Source organism: Aotus nancymaae, unplaced genomic scaffold (assembly GCF_030222135.1).
Source record: "Aotus nancymaae isolate 86718 unplaced genomic scaffold, 86718_ANA_hifiasm-v0.15.2.pri h1tg000049l, whole genome shotgun sequence".
NCBI lineage: Eukaryota > Metazoa > Chordata > Mammalia > Primates > Aotidae > Aotus > Aotus nancymaae.
In genome coordinates, this window is record NW_026988463.1 from 482,651 (window position 1) to 503,486 (window position 20,836).

The 20,836-nt window shown below is 53.7% G+C and overlaps 1 protein-coding gene across 2 annotated transcripts in view; it reads left to right on the forward strand.

Moving 5' to 3' along the window:
* The window catches only part of RAB11FIP3 (RAB11 family interacting protein 3), a 100,406-nt gene that overhangs the window by 70,761 nt on the left and 8,809 nt on the right, over window positions 1–20,836 (forward strand). The window contains exons 5-10 of one of the 2 annotated variants that reach the window (XM_021675094.2): window positions 152–301; window positions 2,986–3,120; window positions 7,907–7,942; window positions 12,281–12,374; window positions 15,828–15,931; window positions 20,568–20,708. In XM_021675094.2, coding sequence (XP_021530769.2) covers window positions 152–301; window positions 2,986–3,120; window positions 7,907–7,942; window positions 12,281–12,374; window positions 15,828–15,931; window positions 20,568–20,708 — 660 coding nt within the window. The remainder of the gene's footprint in view (window positions 1–151; window positions 302–2,985; window positions 3,121–7,906; window positions 7,943–12,280; window positions 12,375–15,827; window positions 15,932–20,567; window positions 20,709–20,836) is intronic. The other variant, XM_064362272.1, reaches the window with a different exon arrangement.

A 20,836-nucleotide genomic window follows, 5' to 3' on the forward strand; every position in this document is an offset into this window, starting at 1 on the left:
ACTGTGCCCGTTGCCCGCTTTTTTTTTAAGGTGGTTCCCAGGACTCGGGTGTGGCTTGTAGCACACCCTCTGGAAAGCACCTTCCACATCCTCAACTCAGGGGTGCCCATGGCCTTCAGTCAGAAGACATCATTACTGTTTTCCTTTGCAGGCCCTACCCGCGTGGCCAGTCTGTCATCACAGTGATCGGGGGCGAGGAGCACTTTGAGGACTACGGTGAAGGCAGTGAGGCAGAGCTGTCCCCAGAGACCCTGTGCAACGGGCAGCTTGGCTGCAGTGACCCCACTTTCCTCACGCCCAGGTAATGCCACCTTGTACTGGTGCAGACTCCTCCTCCTCCTTCCTGTGGTTAGTTATCAGAAGTTTCCCTTTTTGGTTCGTACATTGGTAAGAGAGAACTTCCTCTCCTTGATGTAACGTGATTAAATAAACCATATTCCAAAATTTTAAATTTATACCTGGATGAAAGTTGGGTGAAGTTCCTCTCGTCCAGCTACACCCCCAGATCACTCCAAATCTCTGAGGCCTTAGCGGAATCTTGGTATAGAGCTGTGTTCGGACACTCAGCTTGCGGGTTCCTTAGCTGTGAGCCGTGGATCACATCGTGGTCTGTGCAGGCTTTTGAGGGAGGCCTTAAGATCACAAGTCAGTCTTTGGATTCATTTCCTTATAAATATCTGACATCCCCAAACCGGAAAGTTGTGGCTTTGAATAATTAGAAGCATGACATCTGGCAGCCGAGAAGCCTGCTCACAGGCGTCCAGAGTCACTCTAGGGAGTCCAGAGTCCTCTTGGTTTGGATCCAAACATGGGGTCTGGGCACCCACATCTGAGGGCTTGGGGCCCCCGAGTGGGGGATCAGTCCCTCGAGGATGCTCCTGACTTCAGGAAGACACTCACCTGGCTGATGGGGCTGTCACTTCAATCCCCTCTCCCCTTTGCTACGAGTTCTCGTTCTCCATCTTTGCCAGCAGTCAAGGCTTAGTCTCTTTGTCTCTCTTTTTTTTTTTTTTTGAGACGGAGTCTCGACCTTTTGCCTGGTGTGGAGTGCAGTGGTGTGATCTTGGCTCGCTGCAGCCTCTACCTCCTGGGCTCAAGCGATTCTCCTGCCTCAGCCTCCCGAGTAGTTGGGATTACAGGAGCCCACCACCATGCCCTACTTATTTTTTGTACTTTTAGTAGAAATTGGGTTTCATTTTGTTGGCCAGGCTGGTCTCAAACTTCTGACCTCATGATCCTCCCACCTTGGCCTCCCAAAGCACTGGGATTACAGTCGTGAGCCACTGCACCTTGCCGAGGCTGCCTCTTTAAGCAGCCGTAAGAGTCTTTCTTTGCCCACTGCCCACCCACTGTTACTGAGGCCCAGAGGCCCAGGGAAGGTGGGTGGAGGGCAGTGCAGGAGGGGCCACTTCTTGTGCTGAGCACCTTTTCTGTGAAACAAGAGACTCTTTTCTGCCCGTAGGGTCCCCCTCTCATTCCCCATATGCCCTCCCCAAAGCCACCCTTCAGCCCTGGGTGTGGGGACCCTGCACAGGTATCCTATGTACTGGTTGGTCCCGGCGAGCGCCCTGGGAGAGTTGTGTGTGTGAGAGGCATCGCAGGTGGTCCACAGAGGCACTGTGCTTATCCTCGGCGCTTTCCTCTCCCAGCACATGTGGTGTCGAGACAAGGCCCAGAGGACTGGGCGTTTCTAAAGTCTATGTCTCTGTGCTTGGTAATCATCTCTTCCTACAGTGTTTAGTTTGTCCTTGTCTCTTGTTCACTGTTTTCATTGTTGCCTGTTTAAGGTGTAATGTCTATGCTACATTGTATGTTTCACTTTTCACCTTTCTTTAACTTGAGCTTCCAAATGGTTTCCCATAGTCCCTGGGTTCCAGTGCCCGAGATAAGGCTGCCTTTGCTCCTTTGCCTTCCCGTCACTCGCTACCAGTGCCCAAGAAGCCCGTGGAGGTGAAGTCACTGGGAGGGTAGCTAGTGCACCACCATGAAATAGAACACTGAGGTTTTTTTTTTTTTTTTTTTTTTAAAGACGGAGTTTCACCATGTTGGTCACCCTGGTCTTGAACTGCCGACCTCAGGTGATTCACCCGCCTTGGCCTCCAAAGTGCTTGGATTACAGGCATGAGCCACCACGCCCAGCCAGAACACTGAGTTTTAACACAGGTCTTTTTTTTGTTTGTTTGTTTGTTTTAAGACAGGATCTCACTCTATTGCCCAGGCTGCAGTGGCGTAAGCACCGCTCACTGCAGCTTCAACCTCCCTGGGCTCACATGATCCTCCCACCTCAGCCTCCTGAGTAGCTGGGACTACAGGTGTGAGCCACCACACCAGGCTAATTTTTGTATTTTTTTGTAGAACAGGGTCTCACTGTTGCCCAGGTTGGTCTCAAACTCCTGAGCTCAAGTGATCCACCCACCTAGGTCTCCTACATTGCTGGAATTATAAGCATGAGCTACCTACCGTGCCCGACTTTAATGCACGTCTTAAAAATCACACAACTATTGTAGATGTACCATTCATACGTAGCTTTTGCTAGAGGTGGTTTTTGGAGTAATCATAAACAGCACACTGAGTAAAAGTGTACCTGGAGACATGCTTTGCTGCCACATTCACCTTTTTCTCAAAAGAGAAAGCAGTGTGGTTGTTCTACCTTCTTGTTTAAAGAAGGGTTTTTGATTTTCGAGGAAGTTCTCAGGCTGCTCCTGCTTTGTTCTGGGTTCCTGACCCAGAGGAGCAGGTGTGTGCAGGGCCCCCTGCTGCTCCAGCTGGTGCCTGTCCTGGGTGCCTGGAGGCAGCTGAGGGTTGTGGGCTCACTGCATTCTAAAGGCAAGAGCCAGAACAGTCCACAGCTCATTCTCTCACCACGTCCTTTTGTTCCGCACCGTGTCCTGTCCTGTTCTGTCCTGTCCTCAGCCACTCGTGCAGAGTCACAGATGGCCCCACGGGTCCCCACCCTCTCCTGAACGGATGCTTCTGTCTCTCTAGCACTGACCCTCTTGCTGCAAAGCTGCACAGCATCCTCACTGATGAGGCGTTTGAGTTTTACTGTAGCCAGTGCCACAAACAAATCAACCGCCTTGAGGATCTTTCCGCCCGCCTGAGTGATCTTGAAATGAATAGGTAACTGACCAGCGCCTGGCCTTGCTGTCTGTTTCCAGGGTGCGGGGGACTGGCGATGCCCACAGCCCCCTCTAGGGCCTGACCGGACTCCAGTGCTTCCTGAGGCCTGGCCTGGTTGCCCTGAGGTGACCAGGAGCCACGCAGGCCGCGGGACTCTCCCTATGGCCCCGCCTCCTCCCCTGCCTGCTGTGGGCTGCCAGGGCCCCCTCTCCTCCCCTGCCCGCCGTGGGCAGCCAGGGCCCCCCCTCCTCCCCTGCATGCCGTGGGCAGCCAGGGCCCCGCCTCCTCCCCTGCATGCCGTGGGCAGCCAGGGCCCTGCCTCCTCTCATGCATGCGCAGCCCAGGCCGCTACTTGTCTTGGTGGGAGGGTGGACAGTCTTTGCAAGCTATACTGTCTGTTCTGTGTCTGAAAGAGGATACTTTCTGCATTTTACTGAAAGATATCTTTCATTGAGCTCATGAGACAGAGTTGGGAAATGTAAAGATTTGGTCTTTAAAAACAGATGTGTAAACAGCTTTCAGGAATGTTAGTTTAAGTGGGGTTTTGTATACTCACAGTGAGTGTGTCAGGGAGCTCCATCCCTGTGTCTCGGCAGGGGAGCTCCTGTGGCTGACTCTCCATGGCTAACCTCCAGTTACAGAAGACATTTTTGGGTGGTTTGCACATATTGATGTGCCCATTAGGGATCTCGTTGATTTCACTTGTGGTAAAGCCTATGGGGAAACCCCTGGGTTGGCAGCTCTCAAGGAGGGTCTGGAGAAGCGATGGGCCACTTTGGAGCTCTCCACAGCAGCCCCAGCCTAGCAGAGGAGGTGAGTGAGCAGGCAGGCTCATGCTGGAGATCTGGGCCAGCTTCCTGAAGAATGGGCCTTGGCCTATTGGGAGGGTTTATAAGGCGAGCTATCCTGATAGCTCTAGCATGTTTAGGGGTCTGTGTGAAACTGCTGACCTGTCTTGAGCCTGCCCCTGCCCCCAGGGGGCTTCTGCCAAGGCCTTGGTGGTGGGCACTCACTGCTCACAGCCTTACTGAGGCTTCTGTCCTGCCTCTAGTTCCATTTCTAGGGCACCTTAACTCTTCTTATGTTCCGTGAAATGCTTTGAAACACAGGGCCTCCAGCCAGTGCCCATTCAGATGGGAGGATAGGGGTGGCGCCCAGCCCTGATGGCCATTCTGGAGCACCAGGGGTCTTGGCAGCATGAGGAGAAAGCGGAAATGCTCTTTGAAGAGGGCCTTCCTGGGAGACTTGAGGCCATCCAGAATCTGGTGATGATTACAAAGATACGCTACCCTCTATTTTAGGGGAAATCAGTTTTGGTTTGCTGTATGTGTTCAGCTGGGGGTTCAGGGCTCAAGGATGAAGGCTCAGCCTGGTTGGTGAGGGACCATTTGTTCTTCCCACACAGAGACTTGCCCTTCCACCCACTGATGAATTGAGTTCAAGCCTGTCATCTCCGTATGTGAAAGTAAACCTGAAGACTCAGGTCTCATCTCTCATTCTCTGAAGATTTTTGACATAGAAGTGATTTATTCCCACATTGAAAACTAGTTCCAAGATTGCCATGGTCACCTCTGCTGGGCTTTGTGGGGGCAAAGAAGGGACTAGGGTGTAGCCAAGTAGAACCAGCAAGTCCTGTGGTGCCTCATGTCCAGGTTCTACCACTCCTTTTCCTGAGACTCAATGAAGTAGGCCAGGCACAGTGGCTCACGCCTGTAAGCCCATCACTTTAGGAGGCTGAGGCAGGCAGATCACTTGAGGCCAGGAGTTTGAGACCAGGCTGGCCAACATGGCAAAACTATGTCTCTATTAAAAATATAAAAATTAGCCAGGCGTGATGGTGCATGCCTCTAGTTCCAGCTGCTTGGGAGGCTGAGATGGGAGGTTCACTTGAACCCAGGAGGTAGAGGCTGCTGTGAGCCAAGAGTGCACCACTGCACTCCAGCCTGGGCAACAGGGCCAAACTCTAACTGGAAAAAAAAAAAAAAAAAAAAAAAAATGGTGGTTAACATGCTATTCAATTCAACACAATCAGGACACACAACTGCCAGTCAGAAAGTTCTCCCGGTAATACTCAGTGGAGGAGATGTGAATCTTGCCTTTTTGGTTTCCATGGAATTTCCTGAAAAGAAACTTACTTACTTGGTCATGCTTTGTGGACGACAAGAGGTGATTTAGTCCAGCTCACCTCTGGAAGCTTTGATGTCGGATACAGTGTCCAGTGGTAAACCTCAAAACAGGCCCACAACTGTTGCATTTTCCAGGTACCCTGGAGCCTCTAAAAACACTCCATTTTGTAGAAACTAAGAAGTGTGCTGTACCAGGAGACAGATTTTGAAATTGTAAATGCTGCTGGGCTGCCAGTCCAGGCCCTCAGAGTCAGTAGGTAAATTGAATGATGAGTCTGTCCTGTCCTCTTAGTTCTAGGGAGTCTCAATAATAATAGGATAAAATTAGATTTCTATTAAGGCCGGGGAGGGCAGCTCACACCTGTAACCCCAACGCTTTTGGAGGCCAATGCGGGCAGATCACTTGAACCCAGGAGTTCTAGACCAGCCTGGCCAACATGGTGGAACCCTGTCTCTACTAAAAATACAAAAATTAGCTAGGCAGGATGGCACACGCCTGTAATTCCAGCTACTCAGGTGGCTGAGGCATAAGAATCACTTGAATCCAGGCGGTGGACATTGCAGTGAGCCAAGATCGCAACACTACACTCCAGGCTGGGCAACACAGTGAGACTCCTTCTCAAAAATAAAACGTTTTTTAAAAAACAGAGCTGTACTAAAACATATATTATTAGCCTCCAGTCAGGAAAGGAGAGTTACACAGTAATTTGAACAAGGAAAGTTTAATACAAAGAATGAGCTGGGTGTAGTGGTGCCCGTCTGTTATCCCAGTGCTTTGGGAGGCTGAGGTGGGAGGATCACATGACTGGAAGGTAGAGGCTGCAGTGAGCTGTGGTTGCAGCACTGTACTTCAGCCTGGGCAACAGAGTGAGACCCTGTCTCTAAAAACGGATCATAATACAAACAAACGGCTGGGCGCAGTGGCTCATGCCTGTAAGCCCAGCACTTTGGGAGGCTGACGCAGGCGGATCGCGAGGTCAGAACATCGAGACCATCCTGGCTAAAACAGTGAAAACTCGCCTCTACTTAAAATAAAAAAATTAGCCAGATGGTAGCTTGCGCCTATAATCCCAGCTACTCGGGAGGCTGAGGCAGAAGAATCGCTTGAACCTGGGAGTCGGAGGTTGCAGTGAGCCAAGATTGTGCCGCTGCACTCCAGCCTGGGCGACAAAGCAAGAATCCGTCTCAAAAAAAAAAATAATAGGCCGGGCGTGGTGGCTCACGCCTATAATCCAAGCACTTTGGAGGCCAAGGTGGGCGGATCACCTGAGGTCGGGAGTTCAAGACCAGCCTGACCAACATGGTAAAAAATAAAAATAAATAAATAAATAAAATAATAATACAAACAGAAAAAAATTTAAAAATCATTAGGGAAAGAAAAAGAATGACTTTCACAGGCATTTGGAGTAATGAGGCACTGGCTAGGATGAGTAAAAGAACTCTGCAGAGCATAGGGACAGCAGCCACAGGTGCAGCCGTTGGGTCCCCCAGCTGTAGCCACTGCCACTGAGGGCTGAGGTCTGCAGTGGGTGAGACCACTGTGCTGTCAAGGCTTGTGGGGAACCTGCCTCCTGCCTGCCAGGAAAGCTTTTCTCGTGCAGGACGCTTGGCAGAGGCACCCACTAGAGCACAGCTACCTGAGGGGAGTCTGGCCACTGGTTGCAGTGGGCAGGACGCTCCCTGGAGTGGGTGTCAGGGAACCTGCATGTGTTGGAGGGCCCTGCAGAAAGTGGTCAGATCCAGGAGGCAAACTGCTTCCTGCTGTGTTCGTTCCTCGGCTCCCTCTGCCACACGGAGGAAGAGCCTGCTAAGGGCCCAGCTCTGCTTCTACCAGGCAGGTAAAAAGGATGGACTTGGAGCTGAGGGGCTCTACGTTAACAGCTGGCAGGAGCTGACTCCTTCAGGAGATTTTTCTGCCTGACCTTAGAAAGAAAATCATAAGTGTTTTTCAGACAAGTAAACTGAAGAGAGATGGGGCTTTTGAGTTTCAGGACCATGATGGTTCTCAGGCCCCAGGGGACGTGCGTCTTCTTGCAGGCTGAGGCTAATAGTTTAGCAGCTAGATTGGAAATTACAACTATGGACCTCAGAAATGAGAGAGAAGGTAAGTTTGGCCCATGTGCCACTGCAGATATTTAAATCAGACAGATGATGTGTACTTGGCTACATTTACTGCCCTGAAATGGCAGTGGGAAAAGTTTCCAAACTGATGCCTGGGCAGGCGCTCTGAGCGTGACGCATCAGTGTCGAGGTTGAAGCCAAAGGCAAACTCCTGTCATGGCGGGGCCTGGGTCACTTTTCACATGGGGGCCTCCAAAGGCCAAGTGTTTGGGGGTAATTTGGCTTCAGAAGCATTGGGACAGGGTGGCCAGCTGGCGGGACCAGGTGTGGTGCTGGCCCCTCGATTGTGGTCTGGAGTGGCTGCATCTGGAAGCCTCTTTGGGGGCTGGAGTAACGAGAGGTGCTCGGCCTCACCCGGCACCGCCCATGTCCTTGCTGTCTTGCTGAGTGAGCATTTGTGCATGGGCTTGCCTGGGGGGCCCCGCATGCCAGGAGCGCCACTGAAAGACCGCCCGCCCTGTATGTCCACGGCCTGAGTTTCCTGCTTCCTCCTGCTCCTCTCTAACACAGTTTTCCTGTTTATTTTGTTTTCTGCACAGTCCGACAAAGCGGCTCTCCAGCAAGAAGGTGGCAAGGTAGGTGGGTCTCTGGTTCCTACTGAAAAACATTCTTCTGAAGTGGATTATTAATCATAGCATTTTAGAAAATGTTATTTTCCATGGAATTTTTTAAACTTCTGCAAGTTACTTTTCATGGCTTTGGGCCAAAGGCATCCTGAGAGGGGTGTTGGGAAACGGAATTCCAGAGCTGTGAATTTGGACCCGGATTTGTGACCAGGAGGTATGTGTCAGAAGCTTTTGGTATTGGGCCTGTTCTGTGCTCACTGCAAGATCTGGAAGGGGTCAGATTTCCAAATGTCTGCTCTAGGTTGGCTCTGAGATGGCGAGACCCAGTGAGGATCCTGGCTTCTTAGAGCTGGGTCTGGGCAGCTCCCCAAGGTGAGTTGAAGGTGAGGGGTGGTCCTGACTCCAATTCCTAAAGACCATTTCATTTTTCAGCTATGCGTAGATCTGTTGGCTTCCTGCTGTGAAAGATGGCAACACACACTTTTATCTTCCTCCCCAGCCAGTTCTCAGCGAAATAAACATGCAGGGTTGAGGCCCTTCCCAGGGAGCCTTGAGATGTGGCTGCCAGGTGGCCTCTGCCGCCGTCAGGGACTGCCTTCGCATCTTCATGTGCTCTGCTTTCCCAGTGGCCGTCCTGCTTCGTGGCCTAGCCTCTGGCAGGGCCGGGAGAGGCCTCTCCAGCTTCCTCTGGAGCCCCCTCTTTGCCTGTGGTGCTCGTGGCTGTGGTCCTGGGCAGGTCTCCTCACACCAGTGGGTTCCTTTGTTTTGGGGGTTGGATTCTGTAGCGCCCTGGCCCCTTCTTCTTGTTTTCTCCATTTTTTGTCCAGCACATCTTTCTGTAGCTTCTTGAGAAAAGGGGTGCCCAGAAGATAAACTTGAGACTGTATTGGTTTGGACTGTGAGTGTGGATAGTTTTCTGTTAAGATTTTGAAGGCATTGCTCATCTTCTAGAGCTGGAGTTGCTACCGTGAAGTTGAACCTTTCTGACTTGGTTTCTTTGTGATCAGCCTGGGCAACATAGTGAAACTCTATCTCTAGAAAAAAAATAAAAATAAAGAAAAATAGACATGGTCTTGCCGCGTCGCCCAGGCCGTAGGTACAACCATAGCTCACGATAGCTCCAGACTCCCTGGGCTCATGTGATCGTCCCACCTCAGCCTCCCAAAGTTCTGGGATTACAGGTTTCAGCCACCACATCCAGCCAAGGACGGAAACCTTTTGTTTTCCATTTTTTTTTATTTTGAGACATTGTCTTGCTCTTGTCAACCAGGCCGAAGTACCGTGGCTCAGTCACAGCTCACTGCAGCCTGTACCTCCAGGCTCGCTCCATCCTCCCAAGTACCTGGGACTACAGGTGCGCATTGCCATGCCCAGCTAGTCTTTTAATTTTTAGTAGAGATGGATTTTCACTATGTTGCCCAGGCTGGTTTTAAACTCCTGGGCTTAAGCGATCCTCCCACCTTGGCCTCCCAAAGTGCTGGGATCACAGGCATGAGCTGTCACACCCGGCCAAGGATGGAAACTTTTTTCTTTTTGTTTCTCTTCTCTTCTCTTTTTGAGACAGTCTTGCTCGGTCACCCAGACTGGAGTGCAGTGATGTGATCACAGCTCACTGCAGTCTTGACCTCCCAGACCTCCCAGCTCAAACAATCCTTCTGCCTCAGCCTCCTGAGCAGCGGAGACCACAGGCGCATGCCACCATGCCTAGATAATTTGTGGAGACAGGGGTTTTACTCAGTTACCCAGACTGGTCTTAAACTCCTGGGCTTAAGCAGTCCTCCCACCTCAGCCTCCCAGAGTGCTGGGATTACAGGTGTGAGCCACTTGCACCCCACCTGTTTTCCATTTTCTGTCATCTTAGAGGCTAGGGGCTAGAGGAAGCAGAGGTGAATGTCATCATGCATCTTTTTCTAACCATCTTCCTGCTCACCCCTCCTGGAAAAGCATTGAGCTCTTAGGTATGTGACATGAACTCTAGCTACGCTTCTGTTACCACTTCAGCATCACCTCCCTTCTCATTTCATCAAGTCTTTTACTCCAGACAGGCTGCAGCTGGTGACACGAAAGGCCAGTCAAGGCCAGCTGGAGCATCTCCTTGAGGCCTTCCATGCCTAGGATGGGGTGCAGCCTGCAGCTGGCTGTCACAGCTTCGTGTCAGAAATACCCTTTAAAATTTAATGTTTCCTTCATGGAAACCCTTCAGTATAAAAAAAGCACAATCTGCAGTTATGCGTAGAGTTTACAAAAAGAGGCATATTGTGCAGTATATATATCTGTCCACATGTAAATATATATAACGTAACATTTAATCTGCTGTTTTGCCCCAAATGGGCCACGAGACTCTAAAGCACAAAGTAACCATGGCGATTGGCTTCTCACAGTTCTCAGCCCTTCTCACTGCACTGTTGATGCGATGGTGGGTCCTGCGGCAGCTGTTACAGCCCCCGGGCCTGCTGCGTTGCTAAGCTCTCAGCCTTGTTCCTCCCAATCTGCGAGATGGAAGGGGCTTTCTCGAGTCAGCCGTGTGTGCGGGGACAGGGCTCCGGGAAGAGCAGACTCCATCAGGACAGAAGGAAGGGCTCAAAGCAGGCGGGCTTCCGCGGCCCTGGGTGGGAGGCGTCAGGGACCCCGGTACCTCCTGGCTTACTGACCAGGCTTGACCTACTGTACTACCCTTAGGGGCAGATCAGCCTTTTTCCACAGCTCCCTCTTGGGGTGGGGGAGAGTCCTTCCAAGTGAGGGTGGGGTGTAGCTGGAGAGTCCCTCTTTCTGGGGGATTTAAATAAGCGAGGATCCTCTGCCTCACGCTGGTGGCCGTGTGTGGTGGCTGCACACTGGGTGTCTTGGGGATGGCCGTGCCTCCCATCCCTGAGTCAGCCCCAGGAGCGCCTGCGCCTCTAGGACAGCTGAGAACTGCTGACAGGCCACAGGCTGCGGCCTCTCCTCAGGATGGGCTCTGGGACGCAGCATCCTGCCTGGAGTGGCTCATGTCTGGGGGCAAGGTCGTGGGTGTTGAAGAGCCGCGACTGGCCGAGAGCGTGATGTCTATCAGCAGCAGCTTTTGAGAAGCTGATGAAATCCGCAGAGTCCCAGAAGGGTGCTCGTGTGTCCCAGCTGGTGCACGTTCACAGGGCTTGTGGTCTCCAGAGGTGAAGATACCCTTCTTTTTTCCCCTCTCAGAGCATTTATGGGGAAAAAAATGGAAATGTTCAAGCTCAGTTGGTACTGAAAAGCAAATCGAACTTGATACACTTGATAGACGTTTTCAGAGCAAAAATATTAACATTTTATTGAATTCCTGCTCTGCTGTGTTTCTAGCCAAGCTGTTTGTATGCCTGACCTTGGTTAAACCTCAGATTGCCTCTAGATCCCCATTTCATAGGCAAGGAAGACCCAGAGAGGGTCAGTGCTTTCTCAGGGTCGTATGGCTCAGTACCGAGGCTCCCAGGATGTATAAAGAACTCAACATGCCACTTTGCTGTTGGCACTTACGTGCCAGTGTTCATTTTCTGTACTCCCAGCAAGTTAGGGTTGGTGCAGATTCACCGCAGCTAATCTGGCCATGTGGTGATCATGAGCACCCATTTACTGCACACCTAAGTTCGCGCTCCTTGGAGCAGCTTCTGCCCCAGGGCCACAGCCTAGGGGCCTTTGGGTCCACACAGGACCACAGGGCGAGTGTCCCCGAGCCTCGCCTGGGTAGTACCTGGTGTGGCCTACAGGGCTGCGGGTGCATCCACAGGAGCTGGTGCCGTAGAGGACACTGCGTCTGGTGCCTTCCTGGACTTGGTTGGACCAGGTTCCCAATGTGTCCTTGAGGGTGACACTGAGTGAGACTTCTGGGATCCACACCTTTCCTAGGACCCTCACCGCTCCTGCCACAGAGAGCACCTGTGAAAGTACAAGATCAAGAATGTGCATGTGGGAGGTGTATGCAGGTCGAGGTCCTGAGCTGATATCTCACGGGCCTCTGGTAGAGACGAGATTGTTCATGTCTCCTCGAAGAAGGGCATCATGTTTTATTGTACCCGAGTACAAAGTCCTCTCTGCTATTCACTGGCTGGGACTGAGGTCGTGTTCTGTCAGGCTCCAAAGAGTGTCAGGAGGACTCTGAGACCACAGAGCACGGGCTGCTTGCTGCCAGCCCCTGGTACAGATGTCCGGCCTGGAACCCCCACTGTATGTAGTGCTTTAATTGGGAGGAGACCACCGCCCAGAACAGGGGGAGGACCTGTCCCCCACGATGCTGCTGCCCGCTTTTCAGATCGACTTGGAAGTGCTCCTGCTGACGGAGCTTGTCCTGTGGTTTTTCCCTTTCTTCCCTCTGCTGTTTTGCCTTTTCCATAGGTACCTGCACCAGTCAGGGGCCCTGACCATGGAGGCCCTGGAGGACCCTTCACCCGAGCTCATGGAGAGCCCAGAGGAGGACATTGCTGACAAGGTAGGCCCTGGAGGGCTGGGCAGGTGGCAAGTGGGGGATTTAGAACACGCCACGCCTGAGGGCCTCTGCAGATACCCCAGGACAGCACAGCCGGAGGTGGCCCCATGTCATCCGGGGCTCCCCAGACCCTCCGTCTAGCGCCGATGCTGTGGCACGTTTCCCCAGGGGATCTTGTGGCCATGTGATAAGAAGGAGCCCCATCCTATTTGCGCGAAGGGCCAGCTGGGAGCAGTGGACCGGGCAGTGAAGAGTGAGAGGCCTTGGGTATCCTGGCCCCTGCTGTGTCTTAGTCAGGTCCGTGGACACCCAGACATTCAGTACACCAGGCCCGTGGAGACAGCATCTGGGGCATTCACAATTTGGGAGAAGAGGGCTGGCCCTGCAGTGACTGCAGAGCCAACACCTGAGGAATGGGCTTCTGGGGACTGAATGCAACGATTGACAGCCAGGGCAAGGCAGCCTTGCCCTACTCAAGAGCTGCTTTTCAGCTAGGTGCAATGGCTCACACCTGTAATCCTAGCACTTTGGGAGGCCAAGGCAGGCGGATTACTTGAGGTCAGGAATTTGAGACCAGCCTGGCCAACATGGTGAAACCGCGTCTCTACTACTGAAAATACAAGTTAGCCAGGTGTGGTGGTGCACGCCTGTAGTCCCAGCTACTCGGGAGGCTGAGGCAGGAGAATCACTTGAACCTGGGAGGTGGAGGTTGCAGTGAGCTGAGATTGTGCCATTGTACCCCAGCCTGGGCGACAGAGCAAGATTCCTTCTCAAAAAAAGAAAAAAAAAGACCCGTTTTTCAAGGACCAGTCAGACCGTCAGGAGAAGGGGAGGGTAGAGAAGGGCCCACCCCATGTCCTCCTGGAACCCCTCAACTCCTCCTGTGCCCCCCCACCTCCTCCTGTGCCCCCTCACCTCCTCCTGCATCCCCTCACCTCCCCCTGTACCTCCTCACCTCCTCCTGTACCCTCTCACCTCCTCCTGTACCCTTTCACCTCCTCCTGTACCCTTTCACCTCCTCCTGTACCCCCTCACCACCTCCTGTACACTCTCACCTCCTCCTGTACCGCCTCACCTCCTGCTGTACCACCATCTCCTCCTGTACCCTCTCACCTCCTCCTGCATCCCCTCACCTCCTCCTGTACCCCTCACCTCCTCCTGTACCCCCTCACCTCCTCCTGTACCCTCTCACCTCCTCCTGTACCCCCTCACCTCCTCCTGTACCCCGACTTCCTCCTGTACCCTCTCACCTCCTCCTGTACACTCTCACCTCCTCCTGTACCCCCTCACCTCCTGCTGTACCACCATCTCCTCCTGTACACTCTCACCTCCTCCTGTACACTCTCACCTCCTCCTGCATCCCCTCACCTCCTCCTGTACCCCTCACCTCCTCCTGTACCCCCTCACCTCCTCCTGTACCCCGACTTCCTCCTGTACCCTCTCACCTCCTCCTGTACCCCCTCACCTCCTCCTGTACCCCCTCACCTCCTCCTGTACCCCGACTTCCTCCTGTACCCTCTCACCTCCTCCTGTACCCCCTCACCTCCTGCTGTACCACCATCTCCTCCTGTACCCTCTCACCTCCTCCTGCATCCCCTCACCTCTTCCTGTACCCCCTCACCTCCTCCTGTACCCTCTCACCTCCTCCTGTACCCCCTCACCTCCTCCTGTACCTTCTCACCTCCTCCTGTACCCTCTCACCTCCTCCTGCATCCCCTCACCTCCTCCTGTACCCCCTCACCTCCTCCTTTAACCTCTCACCTCCTTCTGTACCCTCTCAACTCCTGTGCCCCCCTCACCTCCTCCTTTACCCTCTCACCTCCTCCTGCATCCTCTCACCTCCTCCTGCACCCCCTCACCTCCTCCTGTACCCCCCACCTCCTCCTGTACCCCCTCACCTCCTGCTGTACCACCATCTCCTCCTGTACCCTCTTACCTCCTCCTGCATCCCCTCACCTCCTCCTGTACCCTCTCACCTCCTCCTGTACCCTCTCACCTCCTCCTGTACCCCCTCACCTCCTGCTGTACCCTCTCACCTCCTCCTGCATCCCCTCACCTCCTCCTGTACCCTATCACCTCCTTCTGTACCCCCTCACCTCCTCCTGTACCCCCTCACCTCCTGCTGTACCCCCTCACTTCCTCCTGTACCCTCTCACCTCCTGCTGTACCACCATCTCCTCCTGTACCCTCTCACCTCCTCCTGCATCCCCTCACCTCCTCCTGTACCCTCTTACCTCCTCCTGTGCCCCCTCACCTCCTCCTGTACCCCTTCACCTCCTCCGGTACCCCTTCACCTCCTCCTGTACCCCTTCACCTCCTCCTGTACCCCCTCAACTCCTCCTGTGCCCCCCTCACCTCCTCCTGTACCCTCTCAACTCCTCCTGTGTACCCTCACCTCCTCCTGTACCCCTTCACCTCCTCCTGTACCCCTTCACCTCCTCCTGCACACCCTCACCTCCTCCTGTACCCTCTCACCTCCTCCTGTACCCTCTCACCTCTTCCTGTAACCCCTCACCTCCTGCTGTACCACCATCTCCTCCTGTACCTTCTCACCTCCTCCTGCATCCCCTCACCTCCTCCTGTACCCCCTCACCTCCTCCTGTACCCCTTCTCCTCCTGTACCCCTTCACCTCCTCCTGTACCCCCTCAACTCCTCCTGTGCCCCCCTCACCTCCTCCTGTACCCTCTCAACTCCTCCTGTGTCCCCTCACCTCCTCCTGCATCCCTTCACCTCCTCCTGTACCCCCTCACCTTCTCCTGTACCCTCTCACCACCTCCTGCATCCCCTCACCTCCTCCTGTACCCTCTCACCTCCTCCTGTACCCTCTCACCTCCTCCTGAACCCCCTCACCTCATCCTGTACCCCTTCACCTCCTCCTTTACACCGTCACCTTCTCCTGCAGCTCACTTCCTCTTGGACCCCCGCTTCCTCCTCCCTACAACATCTGTAACATCTCAAGTCTGCTGACCCAGCCTGAGTCCTCCTCTGCTCACTTCACTCATCCTTCTACCTCTGCAGGTGTCTGACTCTCATCTTCCTGTGAACTCTCTGAGGGAGGGAGGGACTAACACATGAGTCTGTCTATCCCTTGAATCCATGGGCGCGTGGGCTGCCTCTGTGAGCTGCATCTGGCTGAGCAGAGATCCCACCTGTGTGTGAGGGGCTGAGTCTTGCTGCCCACGAGCCAGCCAGTCCAAAAGCGCCCCTGGGCCCCTAGGCCTTAGAGCTGCAGCAATATGTGCATTTTTGGCATCGAGATGATAGTGCTTCCTGAGCCCCTGACCCTATTAGGAGCTACACCTTCATGGGTTTATGGGACAGGCTCGAAGGATAAGTTGGACCCAACTCTAGCCTAGTTGGGTGGATCTGATTCTGTGCTGAGAAAATCCCTGGGCAACCCCCCAGGTAGTTCTGCCTCCTGCTACCTGACCCTGAAACGTGGTCTCATTGCCAAGGTCGTCTTCCTGGAAAGGCGCGTGCTGGAGCTGGAAAAGGACACGGCTGCCACCGGTGAGCAGCACAGCCGCCTGAGGCAGGAGAACCTGCAGCTGGTGCACAGGTGAGCCTGGACCAGGAGACCCGGGCCTCTGCACGGTGCCTCCTGTGCCCGCCTGTCAGCCGCCATTTACTTCTCTACCTTACACAACAGGGGCTTGGCCACCCACCCATCCCAGTGTGGGAGCTGGCTGAGGGGGTGGTACCAGATGGTCACCTGAGGCTACCCAATGGGCTGCAGGCAGGCTACCTGTGGCTCTGACCAGTGTTCTCGAGGGGAGGTGTCCATGGAACCCTAGGCACATACAGGGCCCCAGAGGGAGGCATTGCCTCCCTCTTGGGAGCCGCTGAGACCTGGCCCCCACAGCAAGAACTGACTGAATGCACGAGGGCGCGGTGCACAGCCTCACCAGCAGGCCGCTGGTCCACGTGGGGTTTGCCCGTCCGGGAAGCATGCAGGTGAGAAAAGTTGCTCAGCAGCAGAAAGCAAAATGAGCAGAGTCTGCTGAATACGTGATACAACGTGCAGTCTAATCTCAGGCGGGCAGGAGTGCTAGGGAGGAAGTGAAGTGTGACGGCCGTGTTTGCAGAGGGAGAGTGGGAGCTGCTTACCCCACTCCTGTTTGCAGACTTTTCTTAGAATACCTTGTAATTCTCAGTGTTTTTCAAACCAGGCACGCCATGTCCCATAACCGATTGGCAGTACTGGTTCTCGTGCGAAGTAAGATGAGCTTGTCTCAGGAGTCAGCCACCCAGACTGTGCCACCTGGAGCTGGGCACTATGGGGGCACAAGCAGCCTCTTGGGGGCAGAGGAAGGAGCCTGGAGGCCTGAGAGGCACCTGTGGAATCTGCATAAGAGCTTCTTCCTGTGAGCCTCTGTCCCTGCCCAGCTGCCTGGGCACATCCTGGCTCCTGCACATATTCTCAGCTCAGCCTCAGTGTCTTCATCACCACTGAGCAGGTAGATTCAGGGCTCTGAGCAGCCTGGACACAGGCCTGCACGCAGGTGTGTTGGCAGCAGGGCATTTGCGGTCAGCACCCCCAAAGCCCCCAAGCCCTCACCCTGCATGGTACTAACATTCCTGACCCACCCTTCAGCTTCAGATCAGTCTGCCCTGTGAACGCTGAGAACTGGAATGTCTCATGGGATTGTCGCATACCTTGCACATTGCTTTAATTTTAACCAAGTAAAGCCTGTTTTCTTGTGAAGTGTAGACCCTGGGCGCGGCGGCTGCCTTTTTTCCAGGTTCTCAGCAGAGGAGGGCCTGCCACCAGCACCTTCTGCACAGTGGGGAGAGGGGCTGGGCACGCTGGAAGAGGCTGAGCTCCAGTAGTGTGTTACATGGATGCCGTACCTCCAAAGACCACTGGCTTCTCCTTGCCAAGGAGGATCCAGAGGGGCCACTGGATGCGCTTGTTTTGTTTTAAGAGACAGGGTCTCACTCTGTTGCTCAGGACGAGTGCTGACTACAGCCTCTACCTCCCAGGCTCAGGCGACCCACCTGCCTCAGCCTCCCATGTAGCTGGGACTACAGGTATGCACCACCACACCCAGCCGTTTTATTTTATTTTATTTGATATGGAGTCTTGCTCTGTTGCCCAGGCTCAAGTGCAGTGGCGTGATCTTGGCTCACTGCACCCTCCGCCTCCCAGGTTCCAGCAATTCTTCTGCCTCAGCCTCACGAGTAGCTGGGACTACAGGTGTGAGCCACCATGCCCAGCTAATTTTTGTGTTTTTAGTAGAGATGGGGTTTCACCATATTGGCCAGGCCTATCTTGAACTCCTGACCTCGTGATCCGCCCACCTCAGCCTCCCAAAGTGCCGCCATTACAGGCATGAGCCACCACTGTGCTTGGCCTAATTTTTAAATTTTTTTGCAGAGATGAGGTTTCACCATGTTGCCCATTCTGGTCTCAAATGCCTGGCCTCAAGCGATCCTCCCACCTTTGTCCCTCAAAGTGCTGAGATCAGAGGCATGAGCCACTGTGTCCTGCCTAGATGCCGTTCTCAAGCTGACTGTCAAGGTTTCATTTGAGTCTGGAGTATGTTCGTCAGTTTTCCGTGTGTGTGTGGTATGAAGTCTGCACTCCTGCCTTGCTCCAACCACTGCTTGTCCACGTCGGCAGCCACAGCCACAGCCCTGGCCACGTTCAGTTCCTGTGGCTGTTCCCTGTGGTGCTCACCTGTGCTGTCCTAAACAACACGTTTCCCGTTTTCAGCGTCATCTGACATTGCTACTGGAGAGCTTTCTGCTCGCTAGCCCCGCTGCACAGCCGTCATCCTAGGAATTCCAAGTGCGTTCTCCCGTTTGATTCTGTATTTTCTGAGTTGCACGTTTTCTTGTGTTTTGCCGACTCATTTTCTGAGGACATCACTGATAGTTGCCTGGAAAAGGGAGCCCAGGAGCCAGATGCTCTGAGAACTGCTTGTCTGGAAGTGCTTATTCCTCCCACCCCGTTCCAATCCGTAGTGTAGCTGGGCATAAAATTCTAAGTCAGAAATAGGATTCCCTAAGAATTTGAAGACCTCTGACTCCATGCCTGGTGCTGCTGAGTCTTGCTGTTCTCCATGACTTCTGTTTCCCACCTTAGATACTTGGGTGAGGATCTTGTATTATTTGCAGTGCTGTGCACCTGGTTTTTAGCTTTTTTCTTTTTTTTTTTTTTTGAGACAGAATCTTGCTGTGTTGCCCAGGCTGTTGTGCAAATGGCACAATCTCTGCTCAGTGCAACCTTTGCCTCCCGGGTTCAAGTGATTCTCCTGCCTCAGCCTCTCAAGTAGCTGGGATTACAGGCGCGTGCTACCACATCCGGCTAATTTTTGTAACTTTTGTAGAGACGGGGTTTCACCATGTTGTCCAGGCTGATCTTGAACTCCCGACCTCAAGTGATCTGCCTGCCTCGGCCTCCCAAAGTGCTGGGATTATAGGCGTGAGCCACTACACCAGGCCTAGGTTTTCAGCCTTTAAATCTGGAAAGTGCACCCTTCTGCTTTGGGAAAACTTCTAAAGTTATTTCACGTGTGGTCTCTCCTTCTCTGATCTGTCTGAATGACTGCTAGTCACATAGTGGGCCTTCTGGTTATTTCTACTTTTTTAAACTTCCCTCATCTCTAACTTTGTCTTTTCTTTTTTCTATGTAATGTGAAATCCTCAGTTTTTTCCTTCAATTCTTTTTTTTTTTTTTTTTGAGATGGAGTTTCACTCTTGTTGCCCAGGCGGGAGTACAATGGTGGGATCTCGGCTCACCACAACCTCCGCCTCCTGGGTTCAAGCGATTCTCCTGCCTCAGCCTCCCAAGTAGCTGGGATTATAGGCATATGCTACCACACACAGCTAATTTTGTATTTTTAGTAGAGACAGGGTTTCTCCATGAGGTCTCAAACTCCTGGTCTCAGGTGATCCACCCACCTCAGCCTCCCAAAGTGCTGGGATTATAGGTGTGAGCCTGGCATCTTAATTGGATTTTTAGATTGTTCTCCCCATGCTTTCAATTCCTGGGAGCTCTTCCTTATTTGTCTCTTGTGTATCAGGCTGCCCTGATGCTGCAGCTGTGGCTCTCGGCTCGTGGAGAGTGCTGGCTTGTGCTGGCTTTGGGGCCTTTCCCTGCTGTCTCCCGTGTGATGTTTCTCCCTGGGGTACTCGCCTGGTGTTTGGCCACTTCTTGTTGAAAGCTTTCCTGTTGTGTCTGGTGATCTTTGGCCATCTGTTCGCTGGCGTGTGTGAGGCACCACAGGATAAGAGGGTCTGTGTGAGGCAGGACCTGCGGGCATGGGCTATGCTGTGTCAGTGGGTGGGGCCTGTGCGCTTCTCTTTGGGACAGTTCATTCCTGTCTCCTGTGGATGGTTGTGATGATCTAGGGAAGGCCAGGGTCTCCTGGCCCTGTGGGAATGTTCCCTTTTCCCTGTGGTCTAGCCGACACCTGCCCTGCCTCTGCTCTGAGGTGACTTGGATGGGACTGGTCTCTCTACCCACTTCCCCAGCTTGTAGGAGACTGGGAGCAGAGTGGGCCCCCCTCCAGCTGTGGCGCCTCACAGCCTTTGGGGCCTGGATGTGCCCAGCAGCCGCAGCCAGACTCAGCCTATCTCCGATGTGGACCCAGCAACTCAGGAAGCCTCCTGAGCACCATTGAGATGTGTTATGAGCTGAGTTTTCTGCAGCTGAAGCCTAGACATCCCCTGCACACTGGGTTCCTCAGTGGTCAACTGCCACAGGCCACGTGTTTGATCACTCACTCCCTGGAAATGCTGTGGTCCTTGGGCCCTGTGCCTTCAGGCTCCCTGCTGAGGCCTCCTGCTTCTGGGCTCAGAGTGCACTCATTGTATGTAGTGGCTGCCAGTGGAACAGCTGCTAGCTTCAATACAGAGTGCCTCAGAGGCAGTCACTTGGTGGGCTCAGGCCCTCCAGGTACTATGGTCCACAGGCCACAAGCCAGCAGTGCCTGTGGGTATCAGCTGGGCTAGGGTGCAGTGGACTCTGTTCTAGTCATCCCAGGTGCCTTTAGTTTGGGAGGTGAGGCCATCTGGGGTGTGGTCCCTGCTTCCGAACTGCCTTGACCAGAGTTTGGGAATGCCCTTCCCATCCCCGCTTCCAGGCGGGGGGCAGGTTCTCTGGAGGTCCTGATACAGCTTCTGGGCAGGGGTGGAGCCACTGCACACCCTGCCTGGAGGCAGCTCAACTCCTGCCTTTGTCTTTCAAGAGCAAATGCCCTGGAGGAGCAGCTGAAGGAACAGGAGCTGAGAGCCTGCGAGATGGTCCTGGAAGAGACCCGGAGGCAGAAGGAGCTCCTGTGCAAGATGGAGAGGGAGAAGAGCATTGAGATCGAGAACCTGCAAGCTAGGTAGGCGAGGTTTCCAAAAGCCCCACTCATCCCAGAACCTGCAGGCCAGGTAGGCGAGGTTCCCAGCAGCCCACTCACCTCAGAAAGCTGCAGGCCAGGTAGGCGAGGTTCCTGACAGCCTGCCCACC